Source organism: Rhineura floridana, chromosome 3 (assembly GCF_030035675.1).
Source record: "Rhineura floridana isolate rRhiFlo1 chromosome 3, rRhiFlo1.hap2, whole genome shotgun sequence".
Lineage (NCBI taxonomy): Eukaryota > Metazoa > Chordata > Lepidosauria > Squamata > Rhineuridae > Rhineura > Rhineura floridana.
Window position 1 is genome coordinate 147,185,830 of NC_084482.1, and position 25,583 is coordinate 147,211,412.

The 25,583-nt window shown below is 39.9% G+C and overlaps 1 protein-coding gene across 3 annotated transcripts in view; it reads right to left on the reverse strand.

Annotated features, from left to right (window-relative positions):
* The window catches only part of ERC2 (ELKS/RAB6-interacting/CAST family member 2), an 872,358-nt gene that overhangs the window by 58,998 nt on the left and 787,777 nt on the right, over window positions 1-25,583 (reverse strand). For all 3 annotated transcript variants that reach the window (XM_061622017.1, XM_061622019.1, XM_061622018.1), the window contains one exon: window positions 21,423-21,570. In XM_061622017.1, the coding sequence (XP_061478001.1) occupies window positions 21,423-21,570 (148 nt within the window). The remainder of the gene's footprint in view (window positions 1-21,422; window positions 21,571-25,583) is intronic.

A 25,583-nucleotide genomic window follows, 5' to 3' on the forward strand; every position in this document is an offset into this window, starting at 1 on the left:
CTATTTGATGATGTGCAACAACATGGTGGAGACTATCTATAGGCAACCTGTAATCTGGGACAGTTACAAAAGGGGAACATCTTGCACTGGACAGCGACTCCCACAAAGAGGTATGACCCATGCTATTTTTAGTTTGTAGTCACATGTACTGCTGGAGTCTACCGAAAGGCTCAGCTTACCCATAACCCTTATTTGTCAACCATCAGCATACCCATTGGCCCTTACTGCTTTATCATCACTTGCTGTTTAAGAGTTGGCAGCCTGGAAATTCATCCCCCTGCATGGCCAGAGCCTCTACTAAGTTGTTGGAGTTGCAGCCATGTGAATCTTAAGTGTGATCCAGGTGTTAGGAGCCTACAAAGGAGGGTGAGGAAGGATTATGTCACCTGGATACTGATACGGAGCTGGGGGGGACACCAGCCATTCTGAAACTTGCTGATGAGCTGTTTTGTGGTGATGGAGCTTTGTGCGTATACAGGTCAATAGGTATACTCAGATCTGGAGATACTGGAAAAACCTATGAATTTCCACTCCCAATATGAAAATCACATATTCAGGACTGTAATTACCTTCCTGTAAGCTGTAATTATTACTGGTAAAAACATACATTTCTAGACATATTCATACACAAAATTAGCAGCAACTGGAAATGCAAGCTGATGCACAATGAAGTCAACAACAGGTAATATTAACTATGTGATATGCAACAATGATGTGCAGCTGTGTTGCAAAATTCATATATCTGCTTTTGTCTATAGATGCTCAAATAAGCACTGTCAGAACATGGAAAGACAGGAAAATAAAGGAGTTTTTGCTCATCCTTATCCTCACTAGAGTTTGTACACACTCAATGCTTGCCCTCCAAGGCTTGTCCTCTGTGCCTGAGCCCCGGAAACCTATGCTATCAGCCTTAGACCAGTCCTATCTCTTTTAATTAATATAATTAATTATATTATAAATTGATTACATGCTATATAACATTATCAAGAAAATACACAGAATATAATCTGGGAAAGATGGTACATCATCAGGACAATTAGCTTGGAATAGTTAGCTGTTGAAACAGACATCAAAATGGTCTTCTTTACATTATCCCTCTCCAACTGAAAGACAAAAATAATTTTGAAACAGACTAGAACAAAACAGAAAGGAGCCAATGCAAGGAACCAAAAGCAAAAGGGTTCTGCTTTCATAGTCTCTTACACCAGAATGGTCTCATCTGTCTGACATAATACAATCAAATCTTTCCATATTGCTGGAAATGATTTTTAGAAAGTCATTTTAGCAATTGCCCCATCAGAAATCTGGACTGATTAATTTAAACAGTAGCAGAACAGCAGCAGAAAGGCAAGCATTTATTTCAGTTGCCTTAAAATTAAATTGGCATTTAATTAATACTAACAGGTCTGGCAACTGTCATCATACAGTTTTACAAAATGGGCCTAATAATACAGCTCCTTCTTTCAAATACTGATGGGTAATAGTCCTTTCACAAATGCCAGCTGGAATATTTGACACTTGGCAGAATGAGAAAGAGTGTAGTTCCAAGTGCCAAGCAGGCAATTATCTGAAGTACTACGGCCAAATTTCAGTTTTTATGACATTTATGACTTGAGTTATGTTGATATGAACATAATCCACCTGACTTTTCTGTTGTGGTCACTGCATTTGGAACTTGTCTTTCCTAAATTTGTACAAGTTCTGGAAGTTAAAAGTTATGGTACAGCGCACAGGAAATATTGTGCACTAAAGTGTAGACAGTAATGGATAGGCTATGCTCATGCTAAAAGTATTTGTCTCAGTCCTAAATACTAAACGTGGTAATTACACTGAAGATATAAGAACAAAAACAGAAAGAAGTGGGCAAAAATATATAATTAACACTTTGAAAAAGGAGCTGCCTGGAGACGTTACAGACCAAGACCTAATGCATACAGGCTATGTAAGATATGACGTCTGCCTTTCTTTTTCATGACAGGAAATAACTCATTAAACAGACAATTTTCTGTAATAACTATTACAGCAGAAAAGATACGTAATAGGAAAAATGTATAACTATTAATTTTTTCCTCCCAACACTTGATATGCTAGTAGTACAAAGTATGCATTTAATTTTTTCTTGTGCCTACTTCTGTTGGGCTGTGATCGTAAACATACTTAACTTCAATTTAAATCACATTCAGATCAATTGGACTGACTTCCAGGTAAGTGTAGTCTCAATCAGAATGCTAGGCTAGGTGCACAATGCAGAACATCACTCTCATTAGAAAGCTGTATGTTTTCATCTTTTCAAGAAACAACAGAAATAGATAAATTTCTTTCCTGTTCTATTTGTTTCTATCCATTTTTATTTTATTTTATGGTAGAAAATAGCAGAACTTGTTTCAGTACAGAAACACACTTTTATCCAAGTTTGTGTTGTAAAAGTGTCAGTCTTATCCATTAATACATCATCATAAATGGGAAGCAAACATGGGAATATCTACTCTTAGTCATACTCTGAGTAGACCCACTGAAAACAATGGACTGAAGTATTGTAATAAGCCCATTGATTTCATTTGGTTTACTCAATGTATGATTTATTTGAGTATCACCCATAGGACCCAATTTTACATGATTGTTAAACAGTGATATGTGTAATATCAATTTTTTCATATCAGTCTATGTATGACATCAAATGCTTTTCTAAAGTAAAAACCAGGGGATTTATCAAAGTATGGAAGTGTGCATTTCGAACATTTACAAACCAAAACGTATACCAAATATTGGTATACTTCCAGGTATGTAACACTGTTTGAACCTTGTAAAAGAATTTGTGATCTCTAGAGCACTGAGACTCAGCATGATCCAGTCACAGCTAAACACTTTTATATCCAATTCATCCCAATTGGCATACATTAACCACATGCTTAAACTTCTCCCATTAATATCAATACCCCCATGTCATGGTCAGATCACTATCTGGTGAACCTTGACCTCTCGTTGCCACACACCCTCTGCAGGGGTAAAGGACCTATTAGAATGGTCCGCCCCAGGCGCCCGATGGATCTGGATGGATTCCTGACTGCGCTGGGGGAACTGGAACCTGCTGAAGGTCGCCCGGTCGAAACCCTGGTGATGGAGTGGAATGAGGAAATCACCAGGGCATTAGACCGGGTGGCTCTGAAACATCCTCTCCCCCTGAACAGAACTCAGACCGCACCGTGGTACACACCCCAGTTGCGAAGTCTGAGACAGGAGGTAAGACGACTAGAACGCCTGTGGCGGAAATCCCACTCTGAAGATGTTCGGACACAGGTTAGAGCAGCAATAGCTGCCTACCAGGTGGCAATAAAGGCAACAAAGAAGGATTTCTTTGCTGCCTCTATTGCATCTGCAGAGTGCTGTCCCAGGAAGCTGTTCCAAGTGGTCTGAAGCCTGGTCGGTCCAGTTGCTCAGGAACCCTTGGAGCACTCAAAGGCTTCCTGTGACAAATTGGCAAGGCACTTTGCTGATAAAATCGAACACCTGAAGAACTTGATTCTGTACGCTGTGGATGCAGTAGAAGATCCAGAGTTGACCAGTTGCAATCCGGTTCAGTGGGATCGGTTTCGGCCTCTTCCTTCTGAGGATGTGGACAAGGTACTTTCAACGGTGAAGCCTACCACCTGTCTGACTGATCCTTGCCCATCATGGTTCCTTATGAATTGCAAGGAGAAATTGGGTGAAGGGATCAGGGCGGTGGTAAACGCATCCTTGAAAGAGGGTGTACTGCCACCGGCCCTCAAGGAGGCAATTATAACCCATTTTGAAAAAACCCTCCTTGGATCCCCAAGTCTTGAACAACTTTTGCCCCATTTCGAATTTGCCATTTTTGGGCAAGATCATTGAGCGAGTGGTGGCTAGCCAGTTGTCAGCACACTTGGATGAAACGGATTATTTGGATCCATACCAATCGGGTTTCAGGACTGGACATAGTACTGAAACAGCCTTGGTCGCTCTGGTGGATGATATGAGGTGGGCATTAGACAGGGGAGAATTCACCTTTCTTGTCCTCCTGGATCTCTCAGCGGCTTTTGATACCGTCGACCACGGTATCCTGTTAGATCGCCTGGAAGGATTGGGAATAGGAGGCACTGACTTCCGGGAAGGGTGACTTAGCCTGTGCCTGCTTTTGAGACGGGCTCCTGCCTCAAAAGAAGCTTATTCAGATATATCAGTCAGTTTTTTCTTTTTTTTTTGACTGATTAAACTTCTCCCGGGTAGGGAGAAACGAAGAGATTAACCTCAAAGCCTATTTTTGTTGGGACGACCAGATCTCATTAATTTATGGGACGAGGTCCAGCCGACGAAGGTGGGACGGATTTTCAACAGCAAGCTCTATCTGTTAAAGCGAACGTTCATCTTATCTTCTAAGAGAGAACGCACTAACAGGCAAGCACCCTTCTTTCTATATTTTTCTTTTACTTGACTTAAATTGTTGCTGTTTAAAAGAGATTTGCCAGATTGATCGGTTTTTGACATCTCACTGGGGAGCCGTAACTTCTCTCTGCTACGCACTAATTAATAGCTTATCTCTGTTTTTGTTGCAAAAAGCTGTCCTGGATTTGCATTCTAAAGATATACACAGAAGAGGGATTTCTATTCCAGATTTTTATTTTGAAAAATATTATACTGTTTTGAGACTACTCTCTTTTTGGTCTATTTTATTTTGACGAATCTGTTTTTTGACGATTGCCATTAATTGTTTCGATCCTGGGAACTGCATTTTGTTTACTTAACTATTGGAGAGATAAGGCTGTCTGCTTTGTTTATACTGTGATGTCACCAAGTTTGGAGTATTAACCCAATTGTTGCTGAAATAAGAAGTGGTTTTCCTATATTTTTCTTTTAAAATGGCAATTAAGAAAGTGGCTGAGAATCTGGAAATAACTATGTTTCAGAAAATAATGGATGAGATTGAGATAACGAAAATTGAATTGAGTAAAATGAAGCAGGAGATTAAAGATATAAGGGTCCCTGTGAGAGAGGTGACCCTGGAAGGGGTCCCTGTGAGAGAGGAGACCCCGGAGATTGGAACAGGGGTCCCTGTGAGAGAGGAGACCCTGGAGACTGGAATAGGGGTCCCTGTGAGAGAGGAGATCCCGGAGATTGGAACAAACGTGGAACAGGAACAAGATTTGGAGTCTATGGACTTTAGAAATAAAATCTATTGTTTGGAACTCAATGTTATCTCTGAAGAAATTAATGAAGATTCTAGAGATAAAGTTATCAATGGCATGGATTATCTTTTGGACTGGAATGATGTGATGGAGCCCAATATAGAGAAAATCTATGGAATTAACTGCAGCCATGTGACAATGGAAAAACTTTTAAGAGATGACCCAGTGTATTTTGAAAAAAAGAACAGAGATATGATTTTACAGCAGTATTTCAGCAACCTATTCAGAATGGATGGCAAGAAAATATTTGGGATAGAGGTAATTCCCATCAGACTCTTACTATATGACTATGGCTTTGACAGCAAGATTATTATGGAATACTGATAATGGAAGATTGGATATTGAAATTACTGGACTTAACAAGACTACTGAAGATGGAAGATGGAAAATGGAACTAATAGAGATAATAGAACAATGGCTACTGAAATTACTGAACCTAACAGATTCTGATGTGATGGATTAATTGAAATGTTTATTTTGACTATGGTTATGACAATAAGATTATCATAATTAGTAATGAGATGGATTAATCGATATGCTTATCTGGAAAAAAAATTGATAGATATATTTCTTAAAGAATTGAAACCTCTCTTTGACTTTTTGTGGAAAGAATAAAGTAATGTTTATGAGATTTGATGATTAAGTAAGATAACTACTGGAGGAAAGTGATTTTATAATATGACTTAAGAGACAGGATTGTTATATATTATAGACTTATAACTGATTTGATCTTTGACAAATGGGAAGTCAATATTTTACTCTTTATTTTTTATTTTTGTTTTTTTTTTTCTCTTTTTTTCTTTTTGTTTAACTATTTTTGATTTTGTTTTTTGTCTTTGAATGTTTTATGATTTTGTTTTGTATGTTTTATGAAAATCTGAATAAAAATTATTGAAAAAAAAAAAAAAAGGGAATAGGAGGCACTGTATTACAGTGGTTCCGTTCCTTTCTCTCTGACAGGCATCAACAGGTAGCATTGGGAGATGAGGTTTCAGACCCTTGGCCCCTCACTTATGGAGTGCCACAGGGTTCTATCCTCTCTCCCATGCTATTTAACATCCATATAAAACCGCTGGGAGCTATCATCAGGAGTTCTGGGCTGCGGTGTCACCAATATGCTGATGACACGCAGCTCTACCTCTCTTTTAAATCCTCACCGGAGTTGGCTGTGGAGACCTTGTCCAAGTGCCTGGAATCCGTGAGTGGGTGGATGGGAAAGAACAGGCTGAAGCTCAATCCTGATAAGACCGAGGTGCTGCTTGTGGGTGACAGGGGAAGGTTGGGTGTTGTTGACCTGAGGCTTAATGGGGTGAGTTTACCCCTGAAGGATCAGGTCCGCAGCCTCTGGGTTGTTCTTGATTCCAAGCTGTCCATGGAGGCGCAGATTTCGGCAGTGAGCCTGGCAGCTTGGTATCAGCTACACCTCATACGGAGGCTGCAACCCTACCTCCCTATTCATCAGCTCCCACTGGTAGTACATGCCCTGGTCACCTCTCGATTAGACTACTGCAATGCGCTCTACGTGGGGTTACCCTTGAAAACGGTCCGGAAACTACAACTGGTGCAGAATGCGGCGGCTCAGTTGCTTACAAACAGCTGCCACCGCGATCACATCACACCAGTGTTATTTCATCTACACTGGCTTCCAGTTGTTTTCCGGGCCCAATTCAAGGTATTGGTGTTAACCTTTAAATCCCTATACGGTCTCGGCCCAGTTTACCTGAAGGAGCACCTCCAGTACCACAAATTAAGCCGCCCGACTAGATCAGCCACGCAGGGCCTTCTCTCAGTCCCACCAACGAAAACAGCTAGGTTGGTGGGGACTAGAGAGAGGGCATTTTCAGTGGCGGCCCCCACTCTCTGGAACTCTCTCCCATTTGATCTTCGCCATGCCCCTTCCCTGGATACATTTCGCCGAGCCTTAAAAACTTGGCTCTTTGGACAGGCCTTTGGGATCTCCGGGGTGGGCTAATTTCTCTGTGATTGTTTACTGTTTCTGTGAAAATTGTTTACTGATTGCCCTACATAGTTTTATGCCTGCATTATTGTTGACTGCATTGTATTTTATTCTGTAATTGTATTTTACTGAATTTTAATATGTACGTCGCCTAGAGTGGCTTCGGCCAGATAGGCGACACAAAAATTAAATTTATTATTATTATTATTATTATTATTATTATTAATACACGAAGCCAGTTCAGATGTAACAGGGAACTTCGGCTTAACTCAAGCCAGGATCTTTGCAATAGGAGGGAAGAAAGGGGGGCAAGGGGAGGAGATTACAGAAATAGGGTTGACCCTAACATTAGGCAGAGTGAGGTGAGCACCTTGGGCAACAAATGCTGGGTGGGGGGAGGGTAGAGGGCAGTGGAAAGAAGTTGAAAAACTGAGCTAAGTGTACCATGCAGCCTACACTCCATTCTCTAAGCTAGCCTGCTGCCTCCAAGTACAACGGTGGACATTTTCTCAGCCAAATGTCTTGAGTTTGGCTACTATCCTGTTCTGGCAGGCATTGTCTATGTATAGGCCACAAGCCTAAATAGTCCAAGGAGAGTAGGTCTCTCAGACAAGAGTTCCAGAGAATGGTAGGGGAAGACAAGCATGTGAAGTCAAATTCAGACAAGGGTCAAAATGTGTTCTAGGGCAACAACAGAAGGTAAAACAGTCCAGAGTTCAGTAACAAACTCTGATCAATGCAAGGTAAGTCAAGGAGCCCAGCGTCAAGAAGCTAAGAGATATATGTTGCTTCAGCAACTGGCAGGCTCACATTCAGGGTTGATATACTCTGGCTAGGGTTGTCAGGTCTCCGGTTTTTGCCTGGAGACTCAGGATTTTTGGGGTGCTCTCTGGGTCTCTGGGTGTCACCTTAATCTCTGGACTCTCAGCTTTCATTTCTTTTTTAAATTAAGTTTCTAGGTGGTCTGGTTCAAGAGATATATACCAAACATCAGCTGCCCCCCTCCAACTCCAGTTAAATGAGCTCATAGCTGGCTGCTCTAATCCCACCCTTTCAGGTTTGTAAGCAAGTGAAGTCAGGGCTGTGATTGACAAGGCAGTAACTAGAGCCCTTTGCAAGTCAGAAAACTTGTTTTTTCCTGCTTTTCTGAAAATCTCATAAATTGAGTAAGTATATAGCTTTCAGTCTTTTTCTCTCTTGTGTGCAGGAGTCAAACATGATTAAATTTTCCTGGGCTGTTGAAGAGGGCACTGTTTTGACAACCTTCCCAATATGAAGCTTTAAGACAGTACTCGCTTTACTGGGAGAAAATCTATGATGCTAATCCCACATACCCAGAGTAAACCTCATTGAATTCAATAGGACTTACTTTTGAGTAGACATGGTTAGGATTGTGTTGTAAATTGATGGGACTTTTGAGTGAACATAGCAAAGAATTGTCTTTGTGTTGTAAATCTGTCTCTCCCCCTCCAATCCTATTTTTAAAGCAATTAGGCAGGGTTTACATAGGTATCACTGCTTTTGTTATGTAGGAAACTAATACTGATTTTATTTTTTTAAAACAATGTTCTACAATGATCAACGGGTTTTGACAATAAACTGTTATATGGGTTGTATGTATTTTTACATTGGCAGTGTGTGTGTGTGTGTATGGAGTCTTCCCGACAACCCTGTGAGGAAGGGTTGGTGACTGGAATCCAAGGCAGCTCACAACAAGAAATAAATTCCTTTAAAAGCAAATAACCATAAAAACAAGTATAAACAGTTGCAAAACAGGTCAAAGTGGCATAATTCGGAATTTTGGGATTAGTGAATGAAGTTCCTTCTCACTTGAGGTTGCAGTTCTGTGCACGCTTCCCTGTTTGAGTAAGCCCCATTGAATACATTGGGACTTGCTTCTGAGTAAACAAACATAGGATTGCACTATAAATATCTTTATATTTGATAGTCATGCTTATATAAATATTTCTTCATACTATGTCCCGATAAGTATCCAATTTCACACTATGGTTGTACGTCATTATTTACTCTACACTTTAAGTATGCCCTTGTTCCTTGGGGTGGTTATGGTTCCCCTCTATTGTTTTTACCTGAGGGGCAGATTAGGCTGAGATATGATGAGTAGCCCATGGTCACCCAGTAAACTTTATAGCTCATTTCTATTTTAAAAGATTAATTAAAACAATTTACATGCAGGCAAAGTTTATTAAGTAGATCCACATAATACATTTAAAACACATCCAACTTGCATTTAAAGCACATGACTTCCCCTAAAGAATCCTGGGACGTGTAGTTTCTTCCTCACAGCTATATTTCCCACCACCCTTAAAAAACTACAGTTAAGGTGTGATTCTGTGGTGTGATTCGTGTGTTTCTAATACGTATTGTATGTGCTTTAAATGAATGGTGTGGATCTGCACTAGGTATGATGTGCATTCATTAGTGAATTGAAAAGAACAATTTTAAAAGATACTTTTTTAAACAGGAGAAGGGTTGTAGCTCAGTGGTAGGGCATAAGCTTTGCATACAAAGGTCCAACATTAAACATCTGGAAAAGACTACTGCCTGGAATCCTGGAGAGCCATGTCATCAGTACTGAGCTAGATGGTACTAAATGGCCTGAATTGGTATAAGGCAGATTCCTTTGTTTCTAAAAGTAGAAAGAGACCCAAGAGCCACAGTGACTCTGAAATTTATTTATGTATTTTATTTACAACATTTATATACTCTATTGTAAAAAATACCCTCAAATTAGTTTACAGAAAGAGTTAAAACAATAGAATTATTGGCAAAAACAGTTAAAGACAGGTATTTAAAAATATGCAATATAATAAAACCAACAATGAGTTAAAAACAGATAACAACATAATAGCTTCTACATGCCTGGGTAGGCTTGCCTAAACAAAATCCACAATGGACCAGGCACTAATTTTGCAGCACCTAGTGGAGAAATATAGCAGCAAACCGAAAACATATCTGTTTGCTGCCTTCGTTAACCTCAAATCTGCCTTTGATTCTATCTCCCGAAACAAACTCTGGCAAAAACTTGAGGCCTCTACCGTGGACTGTCGCTTGCTACTCCTCATGTACAAACTACATGAAAACACCTCCTTAAGAATTAGGTGCAATCCAGACGGCCTCCTTTCAAGCCCTGTTCCAACCTCTAAAGGAGTATGCATACTAGCCCCACTGCTGTTTAATTTTTATATAAACTCACTGCCTACAGCACTTGATTGCCTAAATATACATCCTCCAAAGCTAGTCCACAGGCACCTATCAGTGCTGCTATATGCTGATGATTTTGTCCCAGTCACCCATAGGACTGAAGAGAGCCTTGCGTGTCCTTGCGCAATACTGCCATGATGAACAACTACAAATAAACTATCAAAAAACAAAGGTCATGGCCTTCGCTAAAAGACAGAGGATGTACAAATGGTCTATAAGTGGACACAAGATTGAACAGATAAAGACTTTCAAGTATCTGGGTGTTGTTTTTCAGGCAAATGGCAGCCAGAAGGCCCAAGCAGAGTATGTTGCCCAGTCAGCCCAAAGGAGTGCTTCTGCCATATTAAACTTTATCTGCACCAGAGGTGGCCATTACGTACCAGCGGCAATAAAGCTGTCCAAGACTAAGTCTTTAATGCAGCTTCTATATGGAGCACAACTTGGCCCCTATCCCAGTTTGTAAACAAAACAAGTAGGATGGAACCTTAATGAATACCAAAGGTATTATCAAATATAATTCAGTAAAAAAATTTGTGGACAAGGACAATGTGTTAAAAGCATTAATTGCAATCATTCATTGGATACTGAATTATATTTGATTCATGTTGTGAGCCAGTTTTATAGCCATTGAAAAAGACATTTTGTGTCAAAACGCGTCTGGCTGGACCATCTTGAAAACATCCTCACCACATTAGAATTTGATTTCTCCTACCAATCTTGTTCCATATCAGAAACAATATTCATAATTATATATTGTTCTTGACATATATTTTTGTAAAAAAATCTTTATGTTTGAATTTAGATATATTCTGTTATATTGATGCATTTTTGGTTTATTTTACCTTATTATAATAAATATTTTCAGGATTTATACTGCTACATTCACCTTAATTTTTTATTTTTACCCTATCCCAGTTTCACACCTCTGGAAGTAGTACAATCCAAATTTTTGAGGGCTGTCTTCCAAGTACCTCATTGTGTCCCAAATGTTGTCTTACGATTAGAGGCTGGCCTGCAAAAGGTCGAAACCAGGGTTTGGCTCGCTATCTTCAAATTCTGGCTGAAACTAATCTTTTTTCCGACTGGTTTGGCCCCACTAACATTACAGGACAAGTTCCAGTAATTATGGAAACAAACCTTGCCTCAAAAGCTCCAGCGATATGGTCTTTCCCTGGGCTACCTTATTTCCCAAGGATATGATATGGCTTGGTCAACATTTAGGCAACGCACTGCTGATATCGAGCGCTAACAAGACTTGGGCTTGTCCTCTAACTATGCCTCAATGGATAGAGCGCTACATTTCAATAAACCTGCAAATTATTTTTTTACACTTAGTGCAAAAACATCGCAGAGCTTTCACATTGGCACGTTTTGTTGCCACCAGCTCCCTGGTAAACCAAGCAGCTGGTTTGTCTCCACTCCGTGAGAGGGGACGCTCCGGGGTGATCGTGTCCACCGCCCTGGCCATTTCCCCATTCCAGAGGTCAACCAGGGCTTCGACAGAATCGCCTGCCGAGGTGACAGGAAAATCCCCAAGAGCCATCAGGAAACCATCCGGATCCATCAGTCTCCTGGGGCGGACCATCCTAATCGGTCCCCCACCCCTGCAGAGGTTCTGAGTCCCAGTGAGTCTAAACCCAACCAGGTAGTGATCTGTCCATGACAACGGTACTACAGACAGTTCCTCCACACCAAGATCACCATCATCCCAACCCGCACAGAAAACAAGGTCCAAAGTGTGGCCAGCGGCATGAGTGGGGCCAGATAATACTTGGGACAGACCCATGGTTGTCATGGAGGCCATGAAGTCCTGAGCCACTCCCGACAGAGTGGTCTCAACATGGATGTTGAAGTCACCCAATACCACAAGCCGTGGGGACTCCAACACCAACCCCGAGACCACCCTGGCTAGCTTTCTATCTTAATTTCCAATCAGAGAAATGTTTTTGTTTGAATTGTATGCACCAAGCAACTGTGGTTGATGCTTAATGTATCATGGTTAATGACATCACACCGGTCCACCCGTGATATTACTTGGGCCCACCCCATGACATCACTCAGGCATGCCCCCAAAATCTCAGGATTTGGGATGCTTTTGACCTGACAACCCTAACCCTGGCCTCCACTGGAGGCTCATCCATTAGGACAAGTAGGGCAGTGCTCCACCAACCTCAATATTTCATCATTTAGCCTCCACCTGCGTGCCTTCTTATTTACATCCAGTGCAGGGGGTGGCCCTGGCTGTCAGCTTCCTCTTCCTTAGTCTCAGTGTTGCCCTTGTGGAACTCAGCAGGGAGGAGGATGAGAACAAAATAGTTGGCTTCACCTGTCATTGGCTCTGGCTACTACTGTTTGGGCTCCCTGCATTCTGCCCTACCAGTCTTGATGGGCACCAGCTACCACTACTGGCCTCCCACACTCAGCCTCAGCTACCAGTGTTTAAGGGTGTTGTCTCTTATTTCTTTGGCAATTGTGATGTTGCTTTTGCTGCTGGTTGAGCAGGGATTGTGACAATGTTGGACTGGTAATTTTTTAAAAAGTAATTTCAATCCTCAATTGTGTTACACTTAATGCATAATAATAATGTTCCTCTACAGAAATTAACAAAACAATATTTTAAACATAAAAGCCAAAACCAAAAATCAAATCAACAAACAAAAGCATCGTAACATGCACAAATCATTTCCAAATAAATTTCAGAGTATCTATGAGGTCTAAGGACAAATATAAAGTATTTTTGTCCTCACCAAACTTCAGCATAGACTGGGGAAACTCAATACCCGTGTGCCTCTTCCTTTGTGTAGGAAATAAAGTCAAACCATATTGCTAAAAATTGGTCTTGAGTGGTGGGTCCTTTGGATACTTTTAATTTATGAGGGTTTTTTCCCCCAAAAAAGGGCTATTTGCCAGAATTTCAAATACCAGTAATCCAAATTTTGAAGATTAAATGTCTTCCAAAATTTGCTATTGTCGCCCAGGGTGCTGTTAATAAATGTGTGACCAATTCTGTATTTTTCTCTCTCTATCTTTATGACAGTAGTTTACGCTCTCTGTGAATTATCCCTAGACCTAATAAAACCGTTCAGAACGACACAGAAGATGGCAAATCATTTGTACATTCATATAGTCCAATTCTAGTTTGGCCAGTTTGATGTGTGCAACTATCAGTCCCATTTCATTATTAATTATTGTTCCACTAAGAATATATGAAGCACAACTGAATTATAACTAAATAATAAAGGGCAAAATGCCATGATAGATTTTCTCAGAATTCACAGATTTCAGATTTCTGTGCCTATTCATCACAGAGTGCGTGCGTGCATGCTCCTTTTGGATACGTTTCTTGGATAAGTTTCCAAAAAAGACAAACAAAACAGAAGATATTGCCAGCTTTCTGTTATTTTTTATGAACTTCCACTGTCATAAGATTTCAAAGTCACATTTTTTATTCGTAATACTTCTGTGAAGTAGTGAGCTAATGAGTTAGCAAAGGTTGCCAAACACTAGCTTTGTCTCAGGCTGATATATTATGGACACTTGCGGTCTTGGAGTGACTGGAACATTTTTAGGGTAAAATGCTCTCAAGCAGCTTTTGGCAATTCTATTTACATTTTTGGCCGATCATCCCAATAGTGAAAAAAAACATTTGGGAAGCACACCAGTAACTCTTAACAATCCTTCAAGAATGTTTAATTACAACTTTCAGGCAAATAAATTCAAAGAGAATTACATCACTGTACAGATATCACTAGAAGCATTTATCTTTGAATTATCAAAAGGAATTCTAACTAGAAATATTACTTGGTCAAGTGCTGATGAACCACTGATTTTGTTTCAGTATAGCTCTGATGGGTACATATACAATCCTAAATACAAATTAGGACTATCAAATACTTAAAAATGAAGTGTAGGCTTGCCAAACAATTTGAATTTCAAACATGTGCAGGTTGTTTTGCAGCTGTCTTAGTTTCTTTAGAGAGCCAGTGTGGTGTAGTGGTTAAGGTGTTGGACTACAACCTGGGAGACCAGGGTTCGAATCCCCACACAACCATGGAGCTCACTGGGTGACCTTGGGCCAGGCAATGGTAAACCCCCTCTGAATGCTGCTTACCATGAAAACCCTATTCATAGGGTCGCCCATAAGTCGGAATCGGCTTGAAGGCAGTCCAGTTTTTAGTTTCTTTGCCTTTGGCACGCACAGGCGCACACACACATACACACACACTTTTGCCCAAAATTTTATTGCCAAAATTTTCTAAATCTTTTCGGATATCAAGAGAACTTAAGAGCTCCATTTAGTTTTGCACCAGAATGCTGTTTTGCATCTACCTACATGCAAATGGGCACCTGAACATAGGATGTTTGCCAATGAAACCGCAACACATTAACCACACCAATTCAGTGGGGCCCAGGCTCAAGACATGTTTTGACTTTGACTCCAAACTCTCAGAATAGCTCTTTTATTGAAGCACAGCTACAATATATGTGATTCATGTTCCCTTTCAATCTGTTCTCTTCAGACATATTCTCTAAGGTGAGTCTCTGCTTTCTTCATTATATTCTTCCATCGGTTCAAGGAATAGACCAAAAGCTGACAGGCACAAGATTTAAGGAGTCTTAATGATGCCATTTTAAAAACTGTCCTCCAAACACACTAAAGTCTATTAGAATTCCCCAGTGAATGCTTCTGAGGATATTTTAGCATTTTGCAGTTATTCCAGTGTTTTGTGAACACAATGCAGGAACTAGAGTTAGACTAAAAGCAGAGGTCTTTATTACGGAATTTCATTTAATCTGAATAACTGTAAATAATGAGATTTTGCACAAGCACCTTTTAGCCCCTCATATCAATAAGGCTGAAATTTCTATAGTACAATCCTAAGCATCTTTAATAAGTCCTACTGTGTTCAGTGGTGCTTACTCCTTCACAAAGGAGATTCGAATTCCGGCCTAAGCTTACTTTCCTAAAAGTAAATCCCACTGAATAAAGTGGAACTTCCTTCTGATTAAGCATGATTAGGATCTGCTTGGTAACTACATTATATCCTATTATCTTTCTTCAATATCTAAACAATAAGTAACATCTGCAGCATGAAATGACCTGCTTCTCTGCTTCATCTGTTTATTTCTCCATCTTTTCATCTGCCTCGTATCCCACAACCCACTATGCCCAGGTGGTTGATCAGTGACAGTGTCTTCTCAGAGGTGGTTCCCCATATGTGGAATGTCCTCCCTGTTGATGTGCACCTGTCTCCCTCATTATTGCTTTTCAGGAGAAATATAAAAACATTCATGTTTACCCAGGCATTTGACGGTGAAAAATACTGGCCATGGTAACCATGAAGTTAATAACTGAGAAGGTTGGTGATTGCTTTTAAATGTTTTTAATTGTTTCAAATATGTTCTTATTTTAAATTGTACTGGTTTAACTTTATATTGTTTGCCATCCAGACTCCTTTAGGAGGAAGGACAGGACACAAATTAGATGATTGATTGATTGATAGATAGATACTGCTTCCTATTTTGCAATGTCCGATAGTCAATGTTGCCTAGTGGACAGAGTATCCATTGGACAGGAGTGACTGAAGTTAAAATCCCTGCACAGTAATGAAGCTTGGGCCAGTCATTATTTCTCAGCCTAAACTACTTCACAGGTTTGTTGTGAGGATGAAATGGAGGTAGGCAGTCCAAAGGAAGCTCCTTTGAAGAACGGCAGATTACTGCAAAGACGTCTGACTGTGCAATGGAACTTGCTCTCCCTCTCTGTTCCCTGCATGCCCCCCCAAATGTGTTCTAGGGGTTGCCTCAACCCTCCAGAGCAGATTTGGGGAGCCCCAAGAAAGGACGTCTCATTGCAGCAGAAATGACAGCAGGGAAAAGTGAAAGGAAAACTCCATCTGTGTGCACAATTATCTTCCACACACATATATATCAATTGTTGAGACCTTGGCCACATTATTTTCATACCTCACATAATAAAAGTTCTTAGCTGTTCCAACCAATGTTTAACCTTCAACATTCTTTGAAAATGTTGTGTGGAAACATTACCGACAGCAATTAGGCTTTACCTAAAGTAGGAAGCTTGAGGAGTCTTTCAAATTGTTTAGAATGTTTTATTGTTATCTATGTTTGAAGCAAACCTGGACATATTTGAGTTTTGGCAATTCAGTCTCAGTATATGTCTGTGATGCATTACACATTCTGATGCAATCAGTGCACTTGGCATTAACCCAATGACAATAGAGCTCTGTGAGACAATTTGTTATATTGGATTAATCCACAAAGTTTAATAGTATTGACTGTGTGAACCTTAGGACCAATTTTTAAAACTCCATACGATGTCCCATAAACATAATGCAGAAAAAATACCATAGAAAACAATGTTGTCTTCAAGGCTTATAAGATAACCTACAGTCAGAGCTTCTTGCCTTTATGGTTTATACAGGGTTTCTCTGCACTTTATAGTCCCATAGGTTTTCTATGAGTAAAGGCCAAATCACTTGTAAATGGATAGACAGGGCCAGTGCCAGAGGCCAGGTTGGACCTGGCTGAGGGGCCCCAGAAATGTCCCTCAGGGTGGGAGGGTAGCACTCCTGTTCCGTGGTCCACAGCACTGTTGCCTCCTGACCCTGCCATGGATAGCAGAGAGCTCCCAGGAACCCCCCCTACAACCGTGCAGGCCCGCAACACCCACCTGCATGCCCCACCTACCTCTCCTGTTGTGGTGAATGCTGGCCATGCTGCGTGTGCATGCATACCATTAACCATGATGGTGGCCAAGGCTTCCCCAAGGGGCTGATGCCCCTGCCACCATCTTGGTTCATGGCAGGCAGGCATGCGCAGTGTGGCCAGCATTCACCCCAGCGGAAGAGGTAGGTGGCACATGTGGGCAGGTGCTGTGGGCCTGGGGCAGGCTGGTGCCCAAGGGCCCAGTCATGCCTGGCGCTGGCCCTGTGGACAGAGAAGAGGTTGGGTGAGGATGAGGATGAAACACAATGACCTTCCATTCTTCAGCAATTCACTCTGTTTCTCCATATAAAATGCCAGGTTTCATCATAGCTATTTTTTCTGGCCTGTAGTTTCTAGGTACTTACTATATATATCTTTGTAATTTTAAACACAATGGATAAGGAATCCCTTAAGCCATTTGCAGTATCTAAGTGCTAGTCCTTCCTAGGATTCCTTACTTAACCAGCTTATTGGGAGTTTTGCTTATATGAGGACCACAAGGGACTTGATTAATTCAGCTATACCTAGAGATTATAGGGAATAATTACCAGGTTTTTAAAAAAAATAAAAATTAAAAAAATCACTATACCCATATGCATCTGGGCAAGAATGCACCAGGATGTTAAATGGCTTTAAAAGAGTTTTAGACAAATTCATAGAAAATACTATTAATGGCTATGAACCCTGCTGGCTATGTTCTACCTCCACTGTCAGAAGCAGTGTGCCCCTGAATACCAGTTGCTGGAAACTGCAGGAGGATAGAGTGCTGTTGCATGCAGGTCCTGATTGCAGGCTTCCCACAGGCATCTGATTGGCCACTGTGAGAATGTTGGACTAGATGGGCCATTGGCTTGATCCAGCAGGCTCTTCTTATGTTCTTATGTGTTTGACAAATATGTATACTAGTTTCTCGAAAACTGCCCTAGTTCTGCAAACTTGGAGGGCCTTTATGCCAATATATCCCAAAAGAAACCCAACATACTGTAACAGATGGCATACTAATTTTGAAACTTGGATGGCTTTAAAAAGCAATTTGTTATGGGAGAGTGGCAATTTTAGATACTGGGCAAGGAGAACTAATGTTCAAAGAAAAAAGTCAAAAATCCCACGAGACATGGCCAAATAAGTGCCTAAAATAGCTCATTGGATCCCGGCTGTAGCTTATAAATATTGATATGATTCAAGCAGCAACATGTTAGTCCTCATTATACTACACACATTTTTAAAATGACTTTTATCTGTGTTTCATTTTACATTTTTTCATATTTAGTAGCCCCTGATGAAGATATTTTTATTGAGGCATGGTGGGCAGTGTTTTTGCATTAGTTTGACATTTTCCTCTCTTTTATATGACCACCATGTATATACGTTTTAAAATGTCCAATGGTTCATAGTAGTTTCAGTTCCGTATTTATTATGGTCAGCTACCTCTATCACAATAGGGATATTTTTAAAAATGGACAGAAATAAGGGCATGGGGGCAGGGAACCAGGATATTTTGAATATATAACTGTCATCTTAAACACCTTCTGAGCTTGGAGGACCAGTTTTTCTTGTTATAATTTCTCTTTAGTGTGATTTGCAGCAAAACCCTGCACATGTCTTCTCAGAAGTATATCCTGTTGAGTTTAACTCCCAGGAAAGAGGATACAGGATTACAGCCTTAAAGCCTCTATTTCTTCTAAATAAAGATGCACCATTCCATCTTAATAGTAATCACAACAAACCATCTATGAGAATAAATAAATTCAGCAATATTACCCCAAAACACTGAAATATCCAGCTGTTACAGTAGTATCTGTAAAGTAGTATGCAACCTGACTATGACCTGAGAGATAAGGATTTCACCTGTCAGTTGGATCCAGTTCGCCACCCCTGCCCTACAGGGTCAAATGAGAGGAACTAAAGGGGCACACTCTAAGATATGTTGGGGAGAGAGCAAACTACTTGGTGACCTTCGCATGAGAGTAAATCTTACCCATTTATCTGTTTAGCCCCTTCTTGTGTTGTTTTTGCTCATGCTAGAATGTGATAGCATGCTGGGAAATGACTTTTTAAATCTATCTGTATTTGTCTCTAAGGAGAGAAACAAAATGAGAAAAGAGGGAAATTATCTGATGTAAGTCGGAAATTATCTGCTATTACCTACAAAATAAATAAAGAAATCAATGTTTGAATCAATGCCACTCAGCCGTGAGCAAAGACAATCTAGAAATCGATTTGTAAAAATAAGAGAGAGGGATACAGATGTTTATGGATCTACTGGGCTTATGACAATTGGGCAAAATGTCTCCTACACAGCTGACTGACCTGAGGTATCCGTACATCATGACTAGAACCCAGGTATTTGGTACCATTGTCTGTGATGAAGTCAGCATCACAAATGGATATGTTCATGCTCTGAGGCCGTTTCCTATTTCTATAGACCTGTGGGAAGAAGTTATAATGATTAGGTGCATGAGGTCCGAACTATAGGAAGAGTAGGGAAGGTAAGAAGCAGCAGTTTTGCATTCTGTTGCTCAGAAATTAGAAAGCTGCAGAATCATACAATGCATGATTCAAGGAAGAGAATCATTACATTGATATGTTTGGGGGATCCAAAACAATGGTTACATGGCATGCTCATCTGTGAATGGCCGAGTTCTGAAGAACAAGCTGGTAACTTCCAGAGGGTTGGGACAGATTGGTATGACTTTGTCTAGTAATGTTTTCCTACTTTGCAAGTAACAGTAACAAAACTCAAGGCTGATACTGTCACAGAATAGAAAATATCCAACTTATTCTAAAGCATCTCTTTTTCTCATCTTTTTTTCCCAAGTTTCTACAGGAGAGAAAGAGTTGGCAATACATTCTTAATACACACAACACAGCTTCAGGTTATTTAGGCATCTAGGTTATCTGATTATACTTCCTCTTTCCATAATGAACAGACAGCAAACCTAATTATTTTAAACTTGATAGTTTAAATTTGGCTAATGTACATTAGTCAGTTGGGTGTTGTATGTGCATATTTATTCATTCATTCATTCATTCACTCATTCATTCTATTTTTTATTCCACCCTTCTTTCAAGGAATTCATGGAGGCGCGCCTATCTATTTTATCTTCACATTAATTCTGTAAGATAGGTAAGGCTAAGAGATAGCAACTGGCTCAAGGTCACCCATTGAACTTCTTGGCTGAGTGGTGATTTAAACTTGGATCTTCCTGGTCCAAATAAAACATTCTAACCATGACCTCACATTGCATTATAGGCTGTATTCTTATCAATAAAAATTTGAAAAGCAATGTAACTGAATAATTACTTGCAAGTAAAGCATCTATACTAGAGCATATAAACTAATATTCATACAATCTGCAGATCAGCACTGAAGCAATTTATAGACCAGTTTCTGCTGAGATCCATTTATAACTTTCGGATAACCTTGCAGAAAGCTAACAGCATCTGAAGAAGCAGGTGTAATACAGCAATAGGCGGGTCAGAGGAGACATGATAGAAGTGTATAAAATTATGCATGGCATTGAGAAAGTGGATAGAGAAAAGTTCTTCTCCCTCTCTCATAATACTAGAACTCGTGGACATTCAAAGAAGCTGAATGTTGGAAGATTCAGGACAGACAAAAGGAAGTACTTCTTTACTCAGTGCATAGTTAAGCTATGGAATTTGCTCCCACAGGATGCAGTAATGGCCACCAGCTTGGATGGCTTTAGAAGAGGATTGGACAAATTCATGGAGGACAGGGCTATCAATGGCTACTAGCCGTGATGGCTGTGCTGTGCCACCCTAGTCAGAGGCAACATGCTTCTGAAAACCAGTTGCCGGAAGCCTCAGGAGGGGAGAGTGTTCTTGCACTCGGGTCCTGCTTGCGGGCTTCCCCCAGGCACCTGGTAGGCCACTGTGAGAACAGGATGCTGGACTAGATGGGCCACTGGCTTGATCCAGCAGGTTCTTCTTATGTTCTTAATATACAAAACAGGAATCAAACATGGAGGGTTAGTAGGATTCAAGAGAAGGAACATATCTCAGTACGATGCTGTCTGCTGTTGTGTAATCAGTTAAGTGGTAGGCGTGATGGAAAAGGGAAAACAGGGCAGGTACTGCAGAATATATTCAACAAGCAAAACCAACATGAAACTAAATGCTATACACCAATTAAACAGCAATAAGTCCTCATGTATCCTTATCCTACCTTTATTTCCAGCTGTTAGAAGGCAGGCTTGGTTTAAAGACTTAATTTAAAGTTAGAAGAAAACAGGGAAAACAATGCAAATCCCCAGAAAGAATGATAAGAAAAAAGAGAATTTTCCAACCTGTTGTTTTAACTGATGGACTAATCTGTCTTTTTCTCGTTTCAAAGCCATCACTTCTTCTTGGGTTTTCTTTTTCTTTGAAGCAGACAGTTCAAGCAAGGCAATATTTGCATCTTTTTCGCTGATGGCAGCAAGTAAAGCTTCCTGTCTGATAAGATTGAAAAAGAGTAAAAAAAAAAAGACTTGGGAAACATTTTTCTTTTTAATTGAATTATTTTAGTACTTCTGAAGCAAAAGAAGTAACATATATCAGGCATCGTGAGTGCATGACAAGTCTTAGCCTGCATCCAATGTACCCCAAGTGCATCCCCCCCAAGGAGAATTGTATATATGGATCTGTGCCTTGCTAATTTTTAAGATTAATGGTAGTGAACATCAGGCACAACTTATGGGGCATGAATAAGATATCATTAGATGCACACTTACCTGAAAGTAAGCCCCACTGAATACAGTGGAACATACTTCTGTGTAAAAATGCATTGGATTGCACTGTAAACTGAGGCCATGATAGTAAGCCCACATATGAGATGTAATCTCTTTGAGTCCAGCAGAAAGCACAATGCCAGCTAGACCAAAATTAGTTTCTTATGATCAGTTTTGAACCTGTTTGATTCAGTCAAGAGCTTGAACTTCAGCGAGTATTCCATAAATCTAAGGAGCTCAAATTGTCCAAATAGTGCAAATTTTCATATGTTCAGAACAGTGCAGTACATAGAACTGAGAATATGTTCAACCAATGAAGCATCTCAGAAAACTGCATTAGAACCCAGAAATAGAACTTCTAGTTGTCTCTTTTCACGTTTCTATACCCTGCCCCAGCAATAGCTTGTATGTGTAAGATCATGGTAGCTGTAGTAAGCTGCAGTAGCAGCAGCAGTAATAGTAATAGTGATGACGATAATAATAATAATAATAATAATAATAGAATTCAGGAGAAGACAGAAATACTACCTTTAGAAACAGAGAATGCATGTTATATTCATCACTCAATATCTTTCCAAACCCCATTCTACATAACTGCTCCCCTTAGGACCTATGTGCTACTTCTCTATCAGAAAAAGAAGGGCATATTAATCAGCTTCTTTCTACTGCTGGCACAGGGATGCTGTGCTACCTAAACTCAAGAATTCACATCAGATGTTTAACTGATACTCTAGTGGATTTTATACAAAGGTACAATACATGAAAAAACCTCTATCTTGTGTAACTGAGCACAGAAGTGCAATTAGCGATGGATGAGCTAGTTTAGGCACTTTTAAGATTCAGCTTGTAAGATTATAAAAAGATCACATTACTTTTAATTCTTGCACATCTCTATGTTTCCTGATACCGATAACTATCAGGAGAGGAAATGCCAAAATTCTCTTAACAGTAGCTGTTATTGTACCATTTCTCACATGTTTGGAAGCAAGTTCCAAAAATCTCAAGTGTCAAGGTTTTTTTGACCAATTTTACAGATCAAAGGCTCAAATATAATCTAACAATTTTAGGTATGTACAGTTTGAACATATGATAATACAACTTTTTAGTATATAATGGAACCACACATTTGCTTTATGTAAAAGCTAAGAACATATTAGACAGTCAAATGGTCAGAATTTAGAGAATTTATTGACTTTGCTCTGTGACATTCCACCATATCTAAATAAAATCGGCTTGGATGAAATTGACAGAAAGAACTGGTAGCTGCCATAAGATATTTTAAGAGCAGTACTGAAAATGGGATATCACTCAAACTGGGAACTTCAACATACAGAGATGGCTAATGCAATCAGTGGTGGGCAATCCTATTCCCTCTAGGCCAGTGCAGGAAATCTTTGTCCCTCCAGATGTGGCTGATACCTGGCCACTGCCCATGCTTGCTGGGGCTGATGGGAGTTTTAGTTCAGCAACACCTGGAGGGCAAAAGTTTTCTCACATGTGCTCAAGGGAACCAGGATATCTTAATGTCTCTTCCATCTAGTCTCAATGTGACCACAGTTTATGTCTCCTTAGCCAGTCAGCTACCACTTTCAGGCACTAGTTAAACACCAAGACTGCTGGTCCTGGGTTGGTAAGAAACTATGGGTATAGTTGCATCTCAGAAGTATACTGTTTATAACTCCAAACCTACAAATAAGATTATATCTCCCAGGACATACAAATGTCAAATAGCAATATACAGTAGACCCCAAAGAAAAGTCTTCATTAGGCTGACGAAAGGTCATCCATTTCTATTGTTTTGGAAAGGTTACTAAAACAGGAGTGAAACCACTGTAGAGTATAATCATGAATCCCTAGATCCAGCATAAGCTCAGCAGAGGTTTTATCCAGATTTTAAAAAACTAATCATAAAGGATAAAAACAATTTATTATCAGAAACATAATCTGCTTTTGAAAAATTATACAGAACCTAAACAAGTTAAAGATGGACACAGTGAGCCCAGAACATACGAGGAAATATATTGATGGGAATATGGAGGAAACTATGTAAAAAACAGATTCTAGTTAAACATGAATATGAAAACTGCAATAAGATAATAATTAGATGGTATGTAACCCCTATGATATAAATTGAACAAATAGTAACTATTGAAGTAAATGCTAGGAATGTAAAGGAGAGCGGAGAGATTACTATTACATATTTTTATTTATTTATTTATTTATTATTTAATTTGTATCCCGCCCTTCCTCCCAGCAGGAGCCCACGGCAGCAAACAAAGTGCTAAAAACACTTTAAAACATCATAAAAACAGATCTTAAAATACATTAAAACAAAACAGCATTAAAAACATTTTTAAAAAACAACTTTAAAAAAGGGTTAAAAACATTATTTAAAAACATATTAAGCAATTCTAACACAGACGCAGACTGGGATAGGTCTCAACCTAAAAGGCTTGTTGAAAGAGGAACGTCTTCAAAAGGCGCCGAAAAGATAGCAGAGATGGTGCCTGCCTAATATTCAAAGGGAGGGAATTCCACAGGGGAGGTGCCGCCACACTAAAGGTCCGTTTCCTATATTGTGCAGAACGAACCTGCAGAGCTCAGTGATTGACTGGGTATGGGGTAAGATGGTCTTTCTGGTCCCGAGCTGTATAGGGCTTTGTACACCAAAACTAGAACCTTGAACTTGGCCTGGTAGCAAACGGGCAGCCAGTGATGGGAATGTTAACTTATCAACAACAAAAAAGAAGAAAAGAAAATCTTATCATGATTCAGGAGCCCCAGGGAGGGGAGTATGCTTGCTGCACTGGCAGGGCTTGGTGGAAGGAAATGAAAATCCTCCTCTCCTTGTCCCCCCTCAATGCCCTTTTTGAGGGCCTTGAGCCAGCCTCAGCTGCTCCTGGGAGGGGGATTTCTGTCAGCGTAGCCCAGCTGTGCCAACATCCTCCCTACTCCCCCAGACATACACCACATCCTGATACCCCTCGGCCTGGTGTATACATTAAGGGGATTGCGCCCCTAGTGAGTCAGGAACACAAAGAATTAATCTCATACATGATAACAGCAGCAAAAGTATTATATGTAAGAAAGTGGCAATTAAAATTATACAAGCAATAAGTGACTGAATGGCAAAAGGTTGGGAATTTGTCTTAACGGCACAATTAACATATTATTTAAGAATTAAAGGGAAATTTTTATGGCAACTTGACACCCCTTTATTGATTACCATAGAATAAACTTCTTAATCAAAAGGTAGTTTTTCAATAATCTGAGGTAAAAGGTTTTATGGTATCAGATATATAAAAACAATGTAATGTAATATAAGTTATTGATCACTATGATACAAGCCAAAATAATTTGTAGAAAGGATTCAGTCCAGGTGAAACACTTAAAGTATTGTTCTGTGTTTGGGAAACATCACAAGTAGATAACAATGGCTATGTCTCCTTTGTAAGTGATGTCGTAAGGTTTAACTATGGTAACAAGAACAACAACTTGATGAATATTTTATCCTAGAGTAATTAAATCGGTCTTGGTTCCATATCTTTAATGAAAGCCAGACTACAAATTATAGCAAACATGTGCTAACATGCAAGAGTACCTGGAGCTGTGAAGCAACTACATGCTCTATCTTTCTCTCCCAAATGTAGAGTAGGGGGTAGTATTAAATGTTAATCCTACTCAGAGTAGACCCATTGAAGTTAATAGGGATGACTGACACAGGTTCATTAATTTCAG